The sequence below is a fragment of the Gastrolobium bilobum genome, unplaced genomic scaffold (genome assembly GCF_033153095.1).
Source record: "Gastrolobium bilobum isolate Gb01-03AN ecotype WA unplaced genomic scaffold, APGP_CSIRO_Gbil_v1 utg4400, whole genome shotgun sequence".
Lineage (NCBI taxonomy): Eukaryota > Viridiplantae > Streptophyta > Magnoliopsida > Fabales > Fabaceae > Gastrolobium > Gastrolobium bilobum.
Genome location: NW_026896001.1, coordinates 67,103 through 83,345, shown reverse-complemented (window position 1 = coordinate 83,345; position 16,243 = coordinate 67,103). Strand labels below are relative to the sequence as shown.

Sequence of the window (16,243 nt, the reverse complement as noted above, 5' to 3'; positions counted from 1 at the left end):
ATACCACAACTGAAAACGCACCTGCTGAGGTCTTCTATTATGCGAGTCTGTTACCAAGAAGGTTTACCGCTCACGCAGTTGTCTACCTAACGGAAAACATCTACTACTTATATTGTATTATGCATGTATATTTATTTATTTAAAGGAAAAGTAATTCTGCTTTTAAATGATATCTTTTCACTCTCGTAAAGAGATGAGATCCATATTTTTATATTTTTTTTGTTTATTCTTTCTCCTATTTTATCTATCTCTTTCTATCACCTAAAATGACACAACTTTACCTCTTTTAAAATGGTGCACATTTTTTTTCCTTTATTTAATACTTTTAATTATCATATTGTATATAGTGTTGGTTTTTTTAATGAGACAAATTTAAAATGACGAGTTTTAACATATATTTGTTGATTTTTTTAATTTTTTGTCGTGTCTTCTTTATGATATTTTCTTGTTCTCTCTTTATCTAAATTTGTGAAAATAAATAAATATAAAAGACCAATAAATATATACCAAATACAATTATTTCATTTTAAAAAAATAAAAATATGTCCTTTAAAATTATAAATAATTTTTTCAAAATATTTTATTATGCAAAGTCAAATTTAATTTTTTAGTTATTAAAATTGAGGTGAAGAGAGATAAATACATGAGTTTGGTGTTTGTCATTTTAAATGACATAAGTTATGTCATTTTTGGAGAGAGATAGATACAGAAAAATGAAAATCATGGAAGAGAGAAAGTGGATGATTTTTTTTAATTTAAAATTCAAATTTTCTGCATTTGTATCTCTCTTAAAATGACATAATTTACTGTCATTTAAAATGACAAACAATTTTTCCTGAATACATACTTTAAAAAAGGTCTTACAAATGTTGGACAGAATTTCAACTATTTAATATTTTGTGTCTATTGCTCTCTTCACTTGCTCCGACCCGACAACTTGAAAACTCATGTTAAAATATTTATTCCCGTATTATAAGAACTAAGGAATGTTCAATACCCCAATTATTTATTTCCAATTTAAATGTGTTTAACTATTTAATATTTTATGTTTAGCTCTCTTTCTCTCTCTTCACTTGATCTTTGAAAAAATTTATTTCCTAAGCATCTTTAGAATTTAGAAACATTCAATCATCTAATGCCTTAATCAAATTATGTTTAGCCATTAAATTTGATAAATTTCATTTCTTCTTCTCCAAGTTTGAATCTCTTTTCTTGGGTCATTTTGCTATTGTTTATTTATTTTTTACAAAAGAAGAATCCTTTTTTATGCCTTTTCTTGGCAGCCGAACAAGAGGAGTAAAGGAATTGGAATAACGAAAGACATTATGCTTGGAATATACCAGGGAAACCAAACAACGATATTTCTTAGTGAATCCCAAATTCGCAATACTTTTTTGAACGCCAATAAGAAGCACGTGTCTCTAAAGAGAACCACATTATTTTCAGCCATTTTTTTTTTTAATAAATCTTAAGTATCCTTTATGGGAGACTGTTAGAGATATATGGAGGATTAATGTTTTAAATTCTTTCTAAAAGTAATACCGAAGAGGATCAAACACACGCTCCACTCCCGCCTACTTTTTCAAACAAATATTTTGTGCATCAAGGACACGTTCGTGATCGTCCCTAAATTTGGGTAATGTAACACTTCAACTTTACGGCCTACCTATATATAGAATTTAATTACAAACTGACATCCTACTATCAATACTCTTTTGTAAATATTTATTTACAAACATTTTTTTAAAACAAATTCAAAAACTATGTACTGAGAGTATATCTATTATTCAAAATATGATTGATGACGCTCAACCGATTGGCCCGTTAAGGCATATCCAAACTCCTTTCTTTTATTCTTGTCAGCCAGCCTTGCTGATCAAGGGTTACTAACCCCCCTCTTTTTTGTCTCCACAGGAAAGTATTTCCAAGGTAAAACATCAAAATTTCTTATCTTGAGATACTACCTCCCCCTCGGATGACCTCTCCCGACCTCCTAAATAGGAGCTTCCCCTCCACAGCTACAGCAGCAATGACTGCCATCAGTATAGCAGGGACTGCACTATTGCCACTGTAGCAACGACAGGCGCCAATGGCGCTCCTCAAGGAGAGTTGACCCCGCTCCCTCTCCCATGCGAGCAGGGCATCTTCTCCCTCTATAAATACCCCTCCATCATCATACAAGGGGATCCATCTTATGTGTCTGTTACTCTGCCACTTTCTAAGCCTTTACTACCACACCACCTTTTCATACAGATTCAGACCTCATACTTGGGACGTCATCGTTTAACTTGGTCTCTACCTCTGTTAGAGATTGACATCCATGTAGTGATAAATATCCCCTCCAAGAAAATATAGTGCCCGTTTGGATGAGCTTTTATTCATAAAAAAGTTACTTTTTCTAAAAAAATAAAAGTCTTTTGAGAATGTTTAGATGTTTGGATAACAACTTTTTAAAAAAGCAAAATTTAAAACAAAAGTTAAAATGCTGCTTTTTTTTAGCTAGTAGTTGGTTACTTTTGAAAAAAAGCAGAAATTAAAAGATAATATAATTTTTTTTTGAAAATAAGATAATACAAAATTTTAAAATACAATTTTAATCGTACTTATTTGTTCTCTCCTTATCCTACGATCATACTATTTTATCTCTCCTTTATTATAATTTTATATATAAAAAGTGTTTTTTTTTTATTTTAACATCCAAATAACTTTTTTATGTAAAAGTAATTTTCAGATTATACATCCAAACGTAAAATAATTTTATCTTTTAGGAAAAATTCTTTTAAAAAAAATAATGCATAAAAAATTATTTTTTTAAAAGCTTATTCAAACGGACCCATAATAAACTTACAGGTACAGATGATAAACTCCCTACATAATCTAACTAATTCCTAAGAAAAAGGAGTGAAGTTATCTCGAATCTATAAACTCCGACAATCAACAGTACAATTTTTTTTCTTTTAAATAAACAAAGTGAGGATTGGTGGGGTACTTTGTAAGTGTTCTCCTCACCATGGCATATTTACTCCTGAACCGGAGTACACGATCGCTTCCATTGAGCCCATATTCTCTCATGTTATCGTGCAATCCATTTTCTTTTACTAATCTAAACAAAAAGCTATTCACGTTGGGGTCCAGCAGAAATCATGATAAGGATATGGACCAAAACTTTTCCGGATATGTAGCCATTAAGAAAAGAGCACTTCAAAAAAGATTACGATTATTTCCTTTTCTCAAATGCCTGGTACCCACCCCATGACTTGCCGGACGGTGTAAGGTACAAGGATAGGACAATCACTTATTCACTACAGATCAAGAACGCTATAGCAACACGTTGCATGCCTTTATGGCCGTAGCTTCGTCCTTCTACTAAAAAGTACCGAAGAAGGTACGGAGAAGAGGATTACCTTATACGATTAAGATTCTAAGGTGAGAGTGGACTTGTTTTAAGCCAAAATTTGAACTTCAAACCAACTCCAGAGTCAAGACAAATGATAAGGGCTAGAATTGAATTTAGAATCTTAACCTTAAAATTGATTTCTTTTACAAATTAATATTTTACTCAATAATTTTCAATTCATGAGGATAACACGGTTGCACTAATGTTGAAAATTATAACCAAATGAGCCGTTAATATATGCACCAATCGAATCAAATTATTAATAAGAATTCGCCAAAAAAAATGTATAAAATAACAAAAAATGCCTCCAGTCTTTAACAAAATTACCCAGATACTGACGTCTTCGGCCCCTTTAAACTCTTTCTGGATTTATATTTGTATAACTTAGACCATACTGACACTAGAGAATACAAAAACTTTCTTTAAGGAAAATACTAGACTGATTAAAAAAAAATATATCCAATGTACATGTACAAAGCTTTTGAATAGTAAACATACTACCCCCAATGCCATTGAATAATAGGAGTGTCTATGCGGAAAAGTGTTAATATAATCCTGCACATATCTTGAGAGATAAATCTAATAGTCCAGAAAAACTGTGACGTTTTATATGACTAGCAGTACTCTTTAAATTCTTCAATTCCTAACAAAAGATTAATTTCAGTGAAAGACAACAACAGGAGGCACAGATGACGACCTAAATGTACCCTTCGACAGATACGGGGCAAAAATGACCCGAAAATTGAAGCAAACTACTAAAAGATTCAAACGGGAAAAATCTTGATATTTATGCTCCTTAATAACTCAAGTGCCCCCAAATAACAACATACTCAATTCAATATAAATCAACCTGGCTAACACTTCTGAGCAAACGTCCTCATTTTGCATGGATATCGGTACAAGGCAACAAAACTTCCATGATAATGGCCCCAATGTATGTTACTACCAGCAGATCTGAATATTGTTGTAGCTTGCCCATCAAAAATACATTCCATAGTCAGTTATTGGAATTTCCCGCTCTTTGAAGCAAAGTTCGCACAATCGACATAAAAGCTGATCTTGTGTCCAGTGTCTCTGAACAATTGCCAGTCCATCAGCTCTGGGGCGATAATTTCTTTTCATCCCCTGTAGTAATATATAATGCGCAAAAGAAATTTAGAAGTGTGTCATAGTAACTGAGTACTTTTAAAAATGGAGAAAGGAGTTAATAGACACTACAGTGTACAGAGACCTCAACTTTCTGAATTCATCTTTCTAGTGTTTAGCATCATAAATAGAACTTTTGAGCATGTACCGTGCTCGTAAGAGAGAGTCACATTAAAAGCACTTACATAAACTATCTCAGAAGGGAGCCTCTAGTGATTCATCCCAGACTTCTGCACTTCCATTAGAGGCATCTTCTACGTCTTCTTCCATTGAAAGTCTAATATATTCTCTATGAGCAAATCGATCCCACTCTGTCAATGTTGGATTCTCACGTTCCTATTCACATCAAACATGCGCACCAATTACCAGAGATGTCACCAACAGGAGCCAAACATACTAACAGCTAACTCAACAATGCAATAATTTCTATCAAATATTTCAGGCACCTGACGAATCAAAAATGGGTCACGAGTTTCAAAGGCCATGAACTTATTTAGATTGAACAGGATATTGAAAACACTTCCTGAGAGTTTACCGCCTTTCAGGTCACGTAGAGTTATGAAGCTCTCATTCTGCAGAGCGAAAAAGTTTTAAAATTAAAAAATGTCAGGATAATAAATCAGTAACAACATGATTTTGAGCCAAAGATACAGAGGACAAGAAAATGGGGGCTATATAAAAAGTGTGGGATATGAGATGTCACAGGACAAAACACAATTTATAAACTGCTCGCCAGATAAGTACTCATTTTTCCAGGTAATGTAACTTCACAACAACACGATGAAAGAAGATCGAACAAACAGTAAAAGAAAGATGGAAAGGCAAACGAAAGAAGATCAAACAACTGGTAAAAGAAAGATGGAAAGGAAAACCTCAGGTTTAATCATATCAATTATCTGGCACAATATATCCTCAAAAAGCACAGGCTCTTGGGCCATGCACTCCATCCGATGCAACTGCTCCTCATAAAAAAATTGTAGTTCATTCCTTGTCAGAACTCCATTTCCGTCCAAATCTATGCACTTGAACCTAATTGTGACATGTTCAAGTCAGCTCATACATTGATGATTTAAAAAATCAGAAACAAGCAAACCACAAGGTCAAATATCAAACATTTTCACTCTTTGGTACTTGGTACAAAGGATGGAAAATATTCCAACTTCCACATAAACAAAAAAAGAAAACTGAAAAAGGTGTATCTCATAATCGATTTGCCTTCATTTCTTCCACACGGTGCTGCCCATATTTTCAATCAGTCCAGTTTCCACGGTTCTAGTTTTTGAAGTACCAAGCATCCCTTAGTAACTCTCTATAGCATTCTAAGAGCTGTTGTTGACAGTACACGTAATCAGCGTAGAAAACTGACACAAAACTTACAATCACATATCAATGCTCTCAAGGAGAAGGGTAAATTAGCACAAGGAACTGGGTCAATATTATTTCACTCTCTAAACTATTCTCTATTGCAACTTGTCTTAAATTATTTACATAACGTTCCACACTTCCAGGAACATAAAAGTTTCATAACCATGGATAAGAGCACATGCACGTGCAAGGTTCAAAATCTAATCAAATAAAACATGCTATGAACATGCTATGAACATGCCCAATAACGCACCATCCTTGATTTGCAACTGCTCAACAACTAATCCGATAACTCCCTTCAGAAAAAGAAATTAAAAAATGAAATGAATAATGAATGGGAAACAAATACCAATACTCAAGACTTGGCTCAGATGATTTATCCTCTTCTGACAGTATGAAGTAAACAAAATCTTCATATCCCATCTTCCCCTCAACCTTACTGGTAAACTTTCTTGGGACCTGAGATAATATTGAAGCAAGTCAAAATCTGCTTTGTCATTAAATGATCTGATAAAACAAAAATGGATGGACAGTGAACCCAAAAATAAAGAATGGGTGCAGGGTTTGTTGCTGAAAACAGAAACAGTTAAATCTCAATACAGAAGCAACATGTAATCCACACAAACCTGAGAAAATATTCTATCAACAATTCGATAGGTAAGCGCATGGTTTCCGTATCTGATAAGGTTCTCTTTGTCTATCAAGAAATCATGATCTGTATCCAGCTCCCAAAATTTGCAGTATATAACATAAAAATGCTCATAAGAGAAGTACCTGCAAACAATTATTAGGAAAAGTAAAAACGACCAATGCATGTTGGTATAAGTATATTTTGGCAGAAAAACACAAGGTCATTGTGTCAAGTTAATGATAATGATATTTCACACAGTATATCTACCTCAAAACCTTATTGATGTCTTCTTCTTCATCAGCGTGCAGCATTGCATCAATTATGTTACCACGCTTCAGCTCCCTCAGTGTAAGACGGCCATTTCCAGATCTATTAATGTAATAATAGATTCTGTATATTACAGTTTCAGCTGGCCAATTAGAGAAACAAGTTAAAAATATTGCACCCAATACTAAAAGGAAAAAGTATTACACCAGAAACCAAAACCAGTTGACACCAAACTATGCATAGATTTCAAAAATCAACTTTAATGAAGTCCCCCTGATATTCAGATGCATGAAGTGTTACTCATTCATAAAAATATAATATTTTATACATTATAATTGCAATTATCAGCAAAAATTGCAAATAAAAAAATATAGACAAAACAAGAAAGCATAAATGGGTTCATCAGATAACCTGTATTTATTGACTAGTAAAACGTAGGAAAATGTAACTTGAAAAATGGAAAAAAAATTATCAAAAAAAATAAAAAAGAAAGAAAAGAAACATGATGTATCAAGGCATTTCAGTATAAACTAGTTGCAGCTATGAACTATAGGGAATATCATGCCAATGCATTAGAGTATATTTACTCCTTATCTTGTTCATTTCACCAACCAGATTTGGCCTCACCTTACCAGACTGACATCATCCCGTAGGTCCTCCTCCAAAAATAGCACACCTAACCACTCCAAATCCTAACCTGACACCTTGTGATCCATACCCACTACCACTCTTTCTTATACAAAAACCACCCATCACTCTACTGTTGGGAGTTGTTCCTTCTTCAATGCTTGGCTCAAGTCCCAAGGGGTTGGAACTCCACTTTGGTGCAAGGCTCAAAGGACACATTATTTGAGTGGTTCAATGCCTCTTCATAATTGATGATCTAGAACCTTCTCCCTTCTCTATATAAGCTTATAGTGTGAGGTTTAGAGACATGAGAAAGAATTGGAATACCTCTAAAGAGAAGTTTGAAGTAAGAGACCTCTTTAGGGAAGTTTGAGAGAACATCACCATTGTAGGTGAGGCTTGAGTGTACCACCATTATTGGTGAAGTTTAAACTTTTGTAACCCATTATTCTCATAGTGGAAGTTTGATTCTAGACTAGTATCCGGTGGGATTTTACTTCTTCTCATTGGAGATGGTTTTCCCACGTTAAAATCTGCTGTGTTCATCTTTCTCTCTCTCTCCTTTACAATTTTCATTTCTGCTGCGTATAGGTCGACCTGGTGAGTTCAGACTGACCTCTCTGATTGTGCCGAGCTTCGAGCTCGACGTTTGACTTCCACAAAAGCTCCTTAGCCGAGATTGAGGGATTGAGTTTGTCCCAACATCTACCACCCGCCAAAACCTCATCACTCCTTAGTCCATCATGTATAAGACCACATGCGAGGTCTCAAGAGTGGCAAATTCGGTATCAGCCCTTGGCAAAGATGAACCAGAATGCCAACAAACTCATTGACTCCCTCTTTAAACCTTCTGGCTCTTGTTCTCTAATAATGACTTCTATTCTCAATCTTTCAATGCTTCTAGTATTGCCTCTGATGATTCATAGGCTATTGACTCAATTGCTACTGAACATATGACCATTTATTCTCCGCATTTTCCACCTTATCTACCATCTTCTGATAATCCTACTATAATCGTGGCTAATGGCTCACGTACCTTAATTGCTGGTTGTGGTATTACCAACCTCCAACCTTTCCTAAACCTGAACAATGTACTTCGTGTTTCCAAGTTTCAGGTCAAGCAAAGTTTCAGGTTAAGGTTCAATGAGTTTGTGAGCTAGATAAATGAAGATTATATTGAATGATATGAAGATAAAGTATGAAACTCCAATAAAGTTATTTTGTGACAACAAATCAGCCATCATCATTGCCGATAATCCAGTTCAGCATAGATGGAATTAAACATATTGACAAAGAATGATATTTCATAAAGGAGAAACTAGACAGTGGACTGATCAACACAACTTATGTTTCTTTAGAGGTTCAGCTGACAGATGTGTTAACTAAATGATTGCCTACAAAAAGGTTTCAGGATCTTACTGACAAGTTAAGGATGACAGATATTCATTCACCAGCTTGAGAATGAGTATTGTAATAGTCCCACATCAGTACCATATACTTCATCATACAGTATTTTCTATAAGTCATTGTAATTATTGTAAAATATTATGTTACCATTATTTAGTCATATTAGAAAAGTAATTATTTAGCAAGGTCTATGTATTAGACTGATGAACCCATGTACAAAACTAGTCAGAAAAAATATTCAGTATTTTTCAATTCAAGTGTTTTGATTTTGAATCCCTCACATAAGATGCCAAAAAAGAAGATACAAAGCGCTCATTTTTCAGTACCATTTTCCCTTTATCTTAAACACTATTTCTTCTACTTTAGAAAATTTATACTCCATATATATATATATATATATATATATATATATATATATATATATGTTCTTACTCAAGAGTTACTCCTACTTATTTTAATGCCTGCATCTATCCTTTTCACTAAACATTACATTAACTTCTTATCCAATATCAGCAACTAGGAATGTATCACAAAGATACAATTTAGAGTCACAAAGGGACCATATCCTGGGTATGTCTCTTTAAGGAAATTGATGATCAGTAAGTGAATTAAAAATTTCTCATGGAAAATGAAGTTTTTAAGAAACTACGTATTAAAAGAATCTTAAACTCATTTGCATCAATCTATAGTTACAAACCATATCTCTCTTGAAACTCAGGTGTGCTCTGCAGGAACTCCAGCCCTGGGTGAGTTGCTAAAAGCTCACGTAGCACAGGTTTAAAATCATCCTGACATGAAGTAGAATATTGTTCTAATATAAGAAAGATGGATACGGAGATAATATCAAAGCCAAGGAAATCAAGTAGGGCCCCTAAAAATATATTGTATCATCCTAGAAAGAAACTGGAACTGAATAAATGACATATTTTGATAAGTATAAGGCCAAGACTAAATTTACCTTTTGGAGGAGTAGAAGGAAATCAAATGGAATGAAAAGCAGAAAGAAAGAAAGAAATAGAATTTTTTATTTTATTTTTTTTCTTAAGAAAAAAACCTGAGTAAGATACTTCAGCTGTGGTTGCTTTAAAATTGAGTATATTTGAGTAGCCATATCCATCGTCAACAGGTTGCCGTTAATCCAATAATCAATAAATGCTTTCCTATAGGAACCGTATATCAAGATTTAAGCATAAGTAATAATAATTACAAGGCCCAAGACCATTCAACAATAGTTGTCTACACCATGAAAAAGGAGAGAATCAAATAAACCATCCTTACTTTTTTTAATCATACATAAGATTTCACACAATAATTCAACCAGCAAAACATCTGGTGCCAAAAGATGGAATTTATGTTCAGAAAAGAAAAAGAATTTGCAAAATGAAGCATTGCTAAACTATAAGCATGATGTCTAGAAACCTACGGCCCAATTAAAATGGTAATTTGTCAAAGAATTTTCTTGTTCAGTGCCAAGCACAACAAGCATCTCAGCCAAACAATGTATAATTTTCAAGGCATATTATGAACTTCTTCTCTATACCTTGGCCACTCCTTTTTAATGTTTCGCTCCTCCTTGTTTGAGCCTTGGACAGTACAGTGTCAAATATTGGATTATACACATTAGAACAAAGAATAAAAAACCCTCATTATTAAATAGAAGAAGATTAAGAAAATGAAATCGGTTTGATATATAAAAACCATTAATATAACATCACCCAACAGCTTAACCTTTTGGGTTGAATTAGTTCTTTACATGGTATCAGAGCCTCGGTATCCTGGGTTCGATCCTCATCGCCCCCACTTTCTCTTATGGAATTTCTTAGCACAGGTAGGTGGGCTTGTGCATTATTCACCCTTCATGCTCAGTGGGCTCTCGTGTGAGGGGGCGTGTTAAAGATATATAAACCATTGATAGACCTTCACTTAATAGCTTAACCTTTTGGGTTGAATTAGTTCTTTACATGGTATCAGAGCCTCGGTATCCTAGGTTCGATCCTCATCGCCCCCACTTTCTCGTATGGAATTTCTTAGCACAGGTAGGTGGGCTTGTGCATTATCCACCCTTCATGCTTAGTGGGCTCTCGTGTGAGGGGGCGTGTTAAAGATATATAAACCATTGATAGACCTTCACTTAATAGCTTAAGCTTTTGGGTTTAATTGGTTCTTTACAAAATCTAAGATATGTTTGAAAACTCAATTTAGTACTAAAAATGAAATCAATCAGCAGTATAGATATTGAAATGTTAAGGAACTCATAGGCTTAAGAAAATCTTCATGTGATGATGGAGATTTCATCAAGCAACCAAACATAACAAACATGATGCTGGTAACTCCTTCAAACACAAATGTGGTTGTACATTGAGAAATTAAAAAGAAAAAAAAAAAGCAAGAGGGAATGGATAATATAGATAAGAAGCCAAGCAAAGGGTCGGACTTCCTATTTGATTAGCCAGTGAAAGAAACTCAAAAAACATCCATTTACAAAAGTAAAATAAAAAAATAAAAAAATAATGCAACAAATGGAGCAGGAATGACTCAAAATTTTGATGCTAGTCCAGCATCTAGACCTAAAACTTTGAAGTGCCCAACAGCTCAAACAAGAATGACCATCCATGGGACACAAAAGTTAAAAAGTTGTGTCCAGAAAAATAAAGTACACACCTTGTCACAAAACCAGTTCCGTCGTCAATCTTTCTGAAAAGAGAAGTGGAAAAAAAAGAAGGCAGCCTGCAAACTTCCTTAGTAATTGATTTGAATTCTGACAAACCAAGGAAACAAGTAAAACAATTCTCAGAACTGGCTGTTACAGCCCTTTATTACATCAGAAAGTGAATTTTATATAGATAAATAGTTTTTTGACTTTTTGCAACATTTAAAATAAGTAATTTTTACTCAACTTAAAGAGATGAGAGTGTGATTAAATAGAAAACTAGAATATGAAACTTATTTAAAATCACTTTTCCCCAGTCGCAACAAACTGGTCCTTCAGGCTATCAGCTACTTATATGTGTCATATCTCACCATGCATCTGCAGGCCATCCAAGTGATCATGGAATAACTGATCGATTTTACTCAAGCATTGTTCTTTCAGTTCATTTGGAGGTGGACATCCATATTGAAAGTAGAACTGCAAGCATGCAAATATTTATGTTAGAAGCATTTACATAGCAGGAATCAAGAGAGAAAAAAGAAACAACATACACACTTACTCACTTAGTAGACCGGGTACATGAGAAAAGTATCACCAAGTAAAATATTACGAGAACTTGACAGTGGTTCCTTTTTAAGATTAATATAAATTATTTGCTGCAAGTTTGTGGGGTTTTAGCAAGCATTGGGTGTGTCCTTCTACTATGGAACAGCTTCTTATGACTACTTATGGCTAGGTAATTGACTTAAGAAAAACAAGGCAAAAATTTGGTGGCAAATAGCAGTTTATGCAATTCTTTGGGGCCTTCGGTTGGAGTGCACTGCTCGCATATTTAAGGGTGTCTTCAACTTGCTCTGGGTCTATGGGATAGGATTGGGTATGACCTTGCTTTGGAGTTTTGTAAATGGCTGTCTCAATAAAAGTTGCTATTTCATATATGCAAGGGGATTGAGAAACTTGATTGCAACTTTTTTCTTCTTCTCTGATGTATTTTGATACATCTCAATAGGGGAAAATATAGATCAACAACAGAATTCAATAGTAGACAGTAGAAATTATGGACAAAAGATGAAATCCACAAATAGTAGAGTCAAAACACAGCAAATGTACAAACACCCAACTACCAAAGGGGCATTGCCCTCCTCTCTGAGACACTTATCAGATCTACAACAGTAAGTTACCTCCTACCCTTCTCCCATAACCCCCCTTCCTATTTATTCCTACATAATTGCCTACCTTTATTGTTTAACTTCTTATATTAACTTCCAACATAACTGCCCTCCCAATAATCTGTTGTCTGCTTATTCCTGCGAGTATACACCTTCCAAATGGGTGGTTTTTACTTAACTGAACCTACAGTCTTGGCAACCATATCATGTTTTTATTTTTCCGTTTTGGAGGATATCTTTTCCTCCTTTTAATGTACTTTCCCTCCCTTTTTTCTAATGAATTAAAAAAAAAAAAAAAAAAATATATCAGACATGCTGAACCTGAGGTATCACTTCTTTAACTGGCTCACTGACAACTTTCAAAGGAGAACCCAAATTAGAAGGCCCAACTCTCTGTTTCATAATACGAGGGGAACCTGACGAACTTCTTGGTGAAAGAGGCGGAGCAGTGCCAGCAGGAAACATGGAAGGCAAAGAATTACTTGAAGCATTTGGACTAGAGCAATTCCCAGGGACATTCAAAGGAACACCTGACTTAGCTTCATTGAGCAATGTTGTTACCTACACAATCAACAAGGGAGATATTCAAACAATATCACAAATGTATATGTTATATTTAGCAGAGTGTTCAAGGAGAACAACATAATCGTTTCAGGAAACCCAAAAATAAAATAAAATACAAAAGGCATAGCATTTTTAACCAGTAATTGATATATTTCAAGTATCACCAAGAGCTTATTTATTTATATGCCTTGGGAATAGGAAGGATTCACAAGAATTGCTATGGTGATTCCTCTGAAGAGATATATGACAGATGAAGTTGATTACTACTGAATACGGTGAGGATAGAAGCATACAGGCATCTACAAAGTAACAAAAAGTCATAATTCTCATGAGGTAAGTGCGTGGAATGCTATAAAAACTCGTGGTATATTGAATTACATAAATTTTGGAGCTGAGGTGATAATAGAACTCCCTATTGGCAATATGTCAATTAACTAAACTTAACGTAAGAATGATGCACCTTTCTCACAAACCTTTATTATCTAAATAATCATTGCCTGATAACCACTGTTACAATCTCACTCCTTTCTACACCACCAGTGCTCTCAAATCACTTCATTCTTCATGCATATATATATATATATATATCAACACAAAAACAACAACAATAATAATAGTAATAATCTAACGAATAGAATAAAAGCAAGTTAATGAGACTCCAAAGTACGCAATGTAGTAATGTGCAGATTCCGAAATGAAATGAGGCCTACCAATCGGTTACTTTCAGGAAGCGACAACCACTGCTCAAAGAGCTTCTCGATGAAATTGAGGTTAGACTTGAGAGCCAAAGCGGAAAACTCTGGGAGCTGCAACAATTCAACGTCCAACGACGCCGCATCAGCGACGACCTCCATGTTCATCTAAACGAATCCCGTTCTAGTATCTCTCATCCACAAACCAAATCAATGAGCACAGAGATCAAAACGAATCCTGTGTTTTTTTTTTCTTCCAACCAGAACAAGTTGAATTTCAATGCCTATAAAATCGAAGCCGCGCGTATAATTATTAGATTCTATATAGAGAGGGAACAAAATGCCGTTGAGATATTCAGATTGCGAGTAGTAGATTCAGCTGGAACCCTAGATTTTTCTGCCATTAGAACCAATCAATTAACAATATGTAATACATGTGGTGGCGGTGATCTGACGATAGATGTTGAATAAATAGAAAGTGAAGGAAAATGAGAGAAAACTATTGCAAGGAAAATTGTGCATAGATCCACGCGATTATGGAGGTAGAAACAGGGAAAGAAGAAATAATTGTGCAGAAGAAAAAGAGAGAGATTTGTTGCATGTATTTTTTTATTTTGCAATGAAAATTGAAAAATTAAAAATTAAAAAAAACAAAAAAATGAATTTTACAAGGTGGACCAAAAGAAGTTGACACGTGCTCGACGTATGGAACATACGATTTACGAATCCAATCACCAGTCACACATACTCGATGACATTACGTAAAGTCAACAACACTTCCATTATACACTTCATGCACTCTTGAATAATATAAGGGTTTTATAAGAGTTATCTCGTAGGAAAATTGATTGTGTTATGTTATAGATATTCATTTTGCGTGCCGAAGTTTTTTTTTTTTTTTGTTGCGGGCTCCACAAAATGTTGTGTGTATAGGAAACTTTTTGTGGTCATGTTAAATGATAGATGATAAACCCATAATATAAATATAAATTAAATTACTGATCCAAGGTATTGAATTCATTGAAGGAGCGTCTTTCCTATCTTATTTATCAAGGTGTCAGCATGTAAAAATTAATTATGCTGACAAATTTATCTGATAAATCTAGTTTAGAAACCACTCTAATTATCATCTGTATGAATTAAACAGGCATATTGATAGGGATTGCAATTAGTTAAGATTGATTTGTAATTTAATATTGCTGTGTTAAATAATTAGTTAATTGATTAGTATTGACTACTAGTATAAACAGAATTTAGAATATGAAATAAAATGGTAAGTAATTTATTTGTAAAACAAAACTGATAATTTTATTAGGTTTTTATATATATTTGATTATTCAATCAACTTGATTCTTGATAGGACAACCAAATTTATATAACCTGATTATTTAGCCTAAATTTTTTTTAGTTTAATTTATTAAAATAGAACGAAATGGAATGAAATGATTAGTTATCATTGTTAAATTATTAAATTTTATTATTGACTTAGTTGTACATTTATCATATAAAATTACACGCATTCTTCTTAATTTACTATACAGTTTTTTCAGTCTCATTAATAACTTTGCAAGTTAAGAACAATCACAATTTTCACGTACATAACTACACAGGTAACTCGGGAGCGGGAACAAAATAATCTTAACTTATGTGAATGAATGATAAATAGTAAAATTAAAATAAAGAAAAAGGTATATAGGAGAGGATCTTGAATTTTTTATTGTTTTTGTTCATATGATAGGGATATGGATGGCTTTTTGACCCTTATGCCCCTTAATTAATAATTAATTACCAAATTGCCCCTCATTCAAAACTATTTCGAAAATTTACCCTCCCCAACAAACATAATACCAATCTGCCCCTGTTTGACCGTTGACCACGAAGCCTACCCGGGTACACCATTACCTACCCGGGTAAATTTTGAAACTTTTTATCTACCCGAGTATGTAGGGGTGTACCCGGGTAGAGTTCTTGAATCCGGGAAAATGTTTGAATTATTTACCCGGGTAAGGAGCAGTGTACCCGGGTAAATCGCGTCCAGAAACCCCAATATGTATGGGTTTCGGCCATTGTTGCGAGGTATAGGGTTTTTGAAACCCCAAATCTTTCTCTCTTACCCTCTCTAATCCGAAACATCACACATATTTCATCTCATCATTTCAGAAAGCTGAATCTTGGTGGGACATTGAGATTACATCTCCACACTCCCATTTTGTGCTAAAAAATCCGAACCAACCTCCAAACCCAAAACCTAGATCTAATTTTTGTGTGAAAGATGAGTTCAAGTCCAAACATGGTTCCTATAGTTATTTACTACAATGGGAGGCATTT

The 16,243-nt window shown here is 34.1% G+C and overlaps 1 protein-coding gene across 3 annotated transcripts; it reads right to left on the bottom strand.

Moving 5' to 3' along the window:
- Positions 1-3,856: 3,856 nt before the first annotated feature.
- Positions 3,857-14,486, bottom strand: LOC133297186 (probable serine/threonine protein phosphatase 2A regulatory subunit B''delta). Of its 3 annotated transcripts, XM_061496275.1 has the most exons (13): positions 13,934-14,486; positions 12,981-13,220; positions 11,862-11,967; positions 11,502-11,598; positions 9,895-10,000; positions 9,538-9,628; positions 6,807-6,948; positions 6,535-6,682; positions 6,258-6,367; positions 5,416-5,572; positions 4,990-5,115; positions 4,729-4,879; positions 3,857-4,522 (listed from the first exon to the last, which is right to left on the bottom strand). In XM_061496275.1, the coding sequence occupies exons 1-12, from the start codon at positions 14,081-14,083 to the stop codon at positions 4,739-4,741; spliced, it is 1,614 nt and encodes a 537-aa protein (XP_061352259.1). In that variant the 5' UTR covers positions 14,084-14,486; the 3' UTR covers positions 3,857-4,522; positions 4,729-4,738. The 3 variants fall into 3 exon arrangements, with proteins under 3 accessions (XP_061352259.1, XP_061352260.1, XP_061352261.1); XM_061496276.1 differs by lacking the exons at positions 12,981-13,220; positions 13,934-14,486 and adding an exon at positions 12,054-12,912 and having other exon boundaries at positions 3,859-4,522; XM_061496277.1 differs by lacking the exons at positions 11,502-11,598; positions 11,862-11,967; positions 12,981-13,220; positions 13,934-14,486 and adding an exon at positions 10,381-10,583 and having other exon boundaries at positions 3,859-4,522.
- Between the last annotated feature and the right edge of the window lie 1,757 nt (positions 14,487-16,243).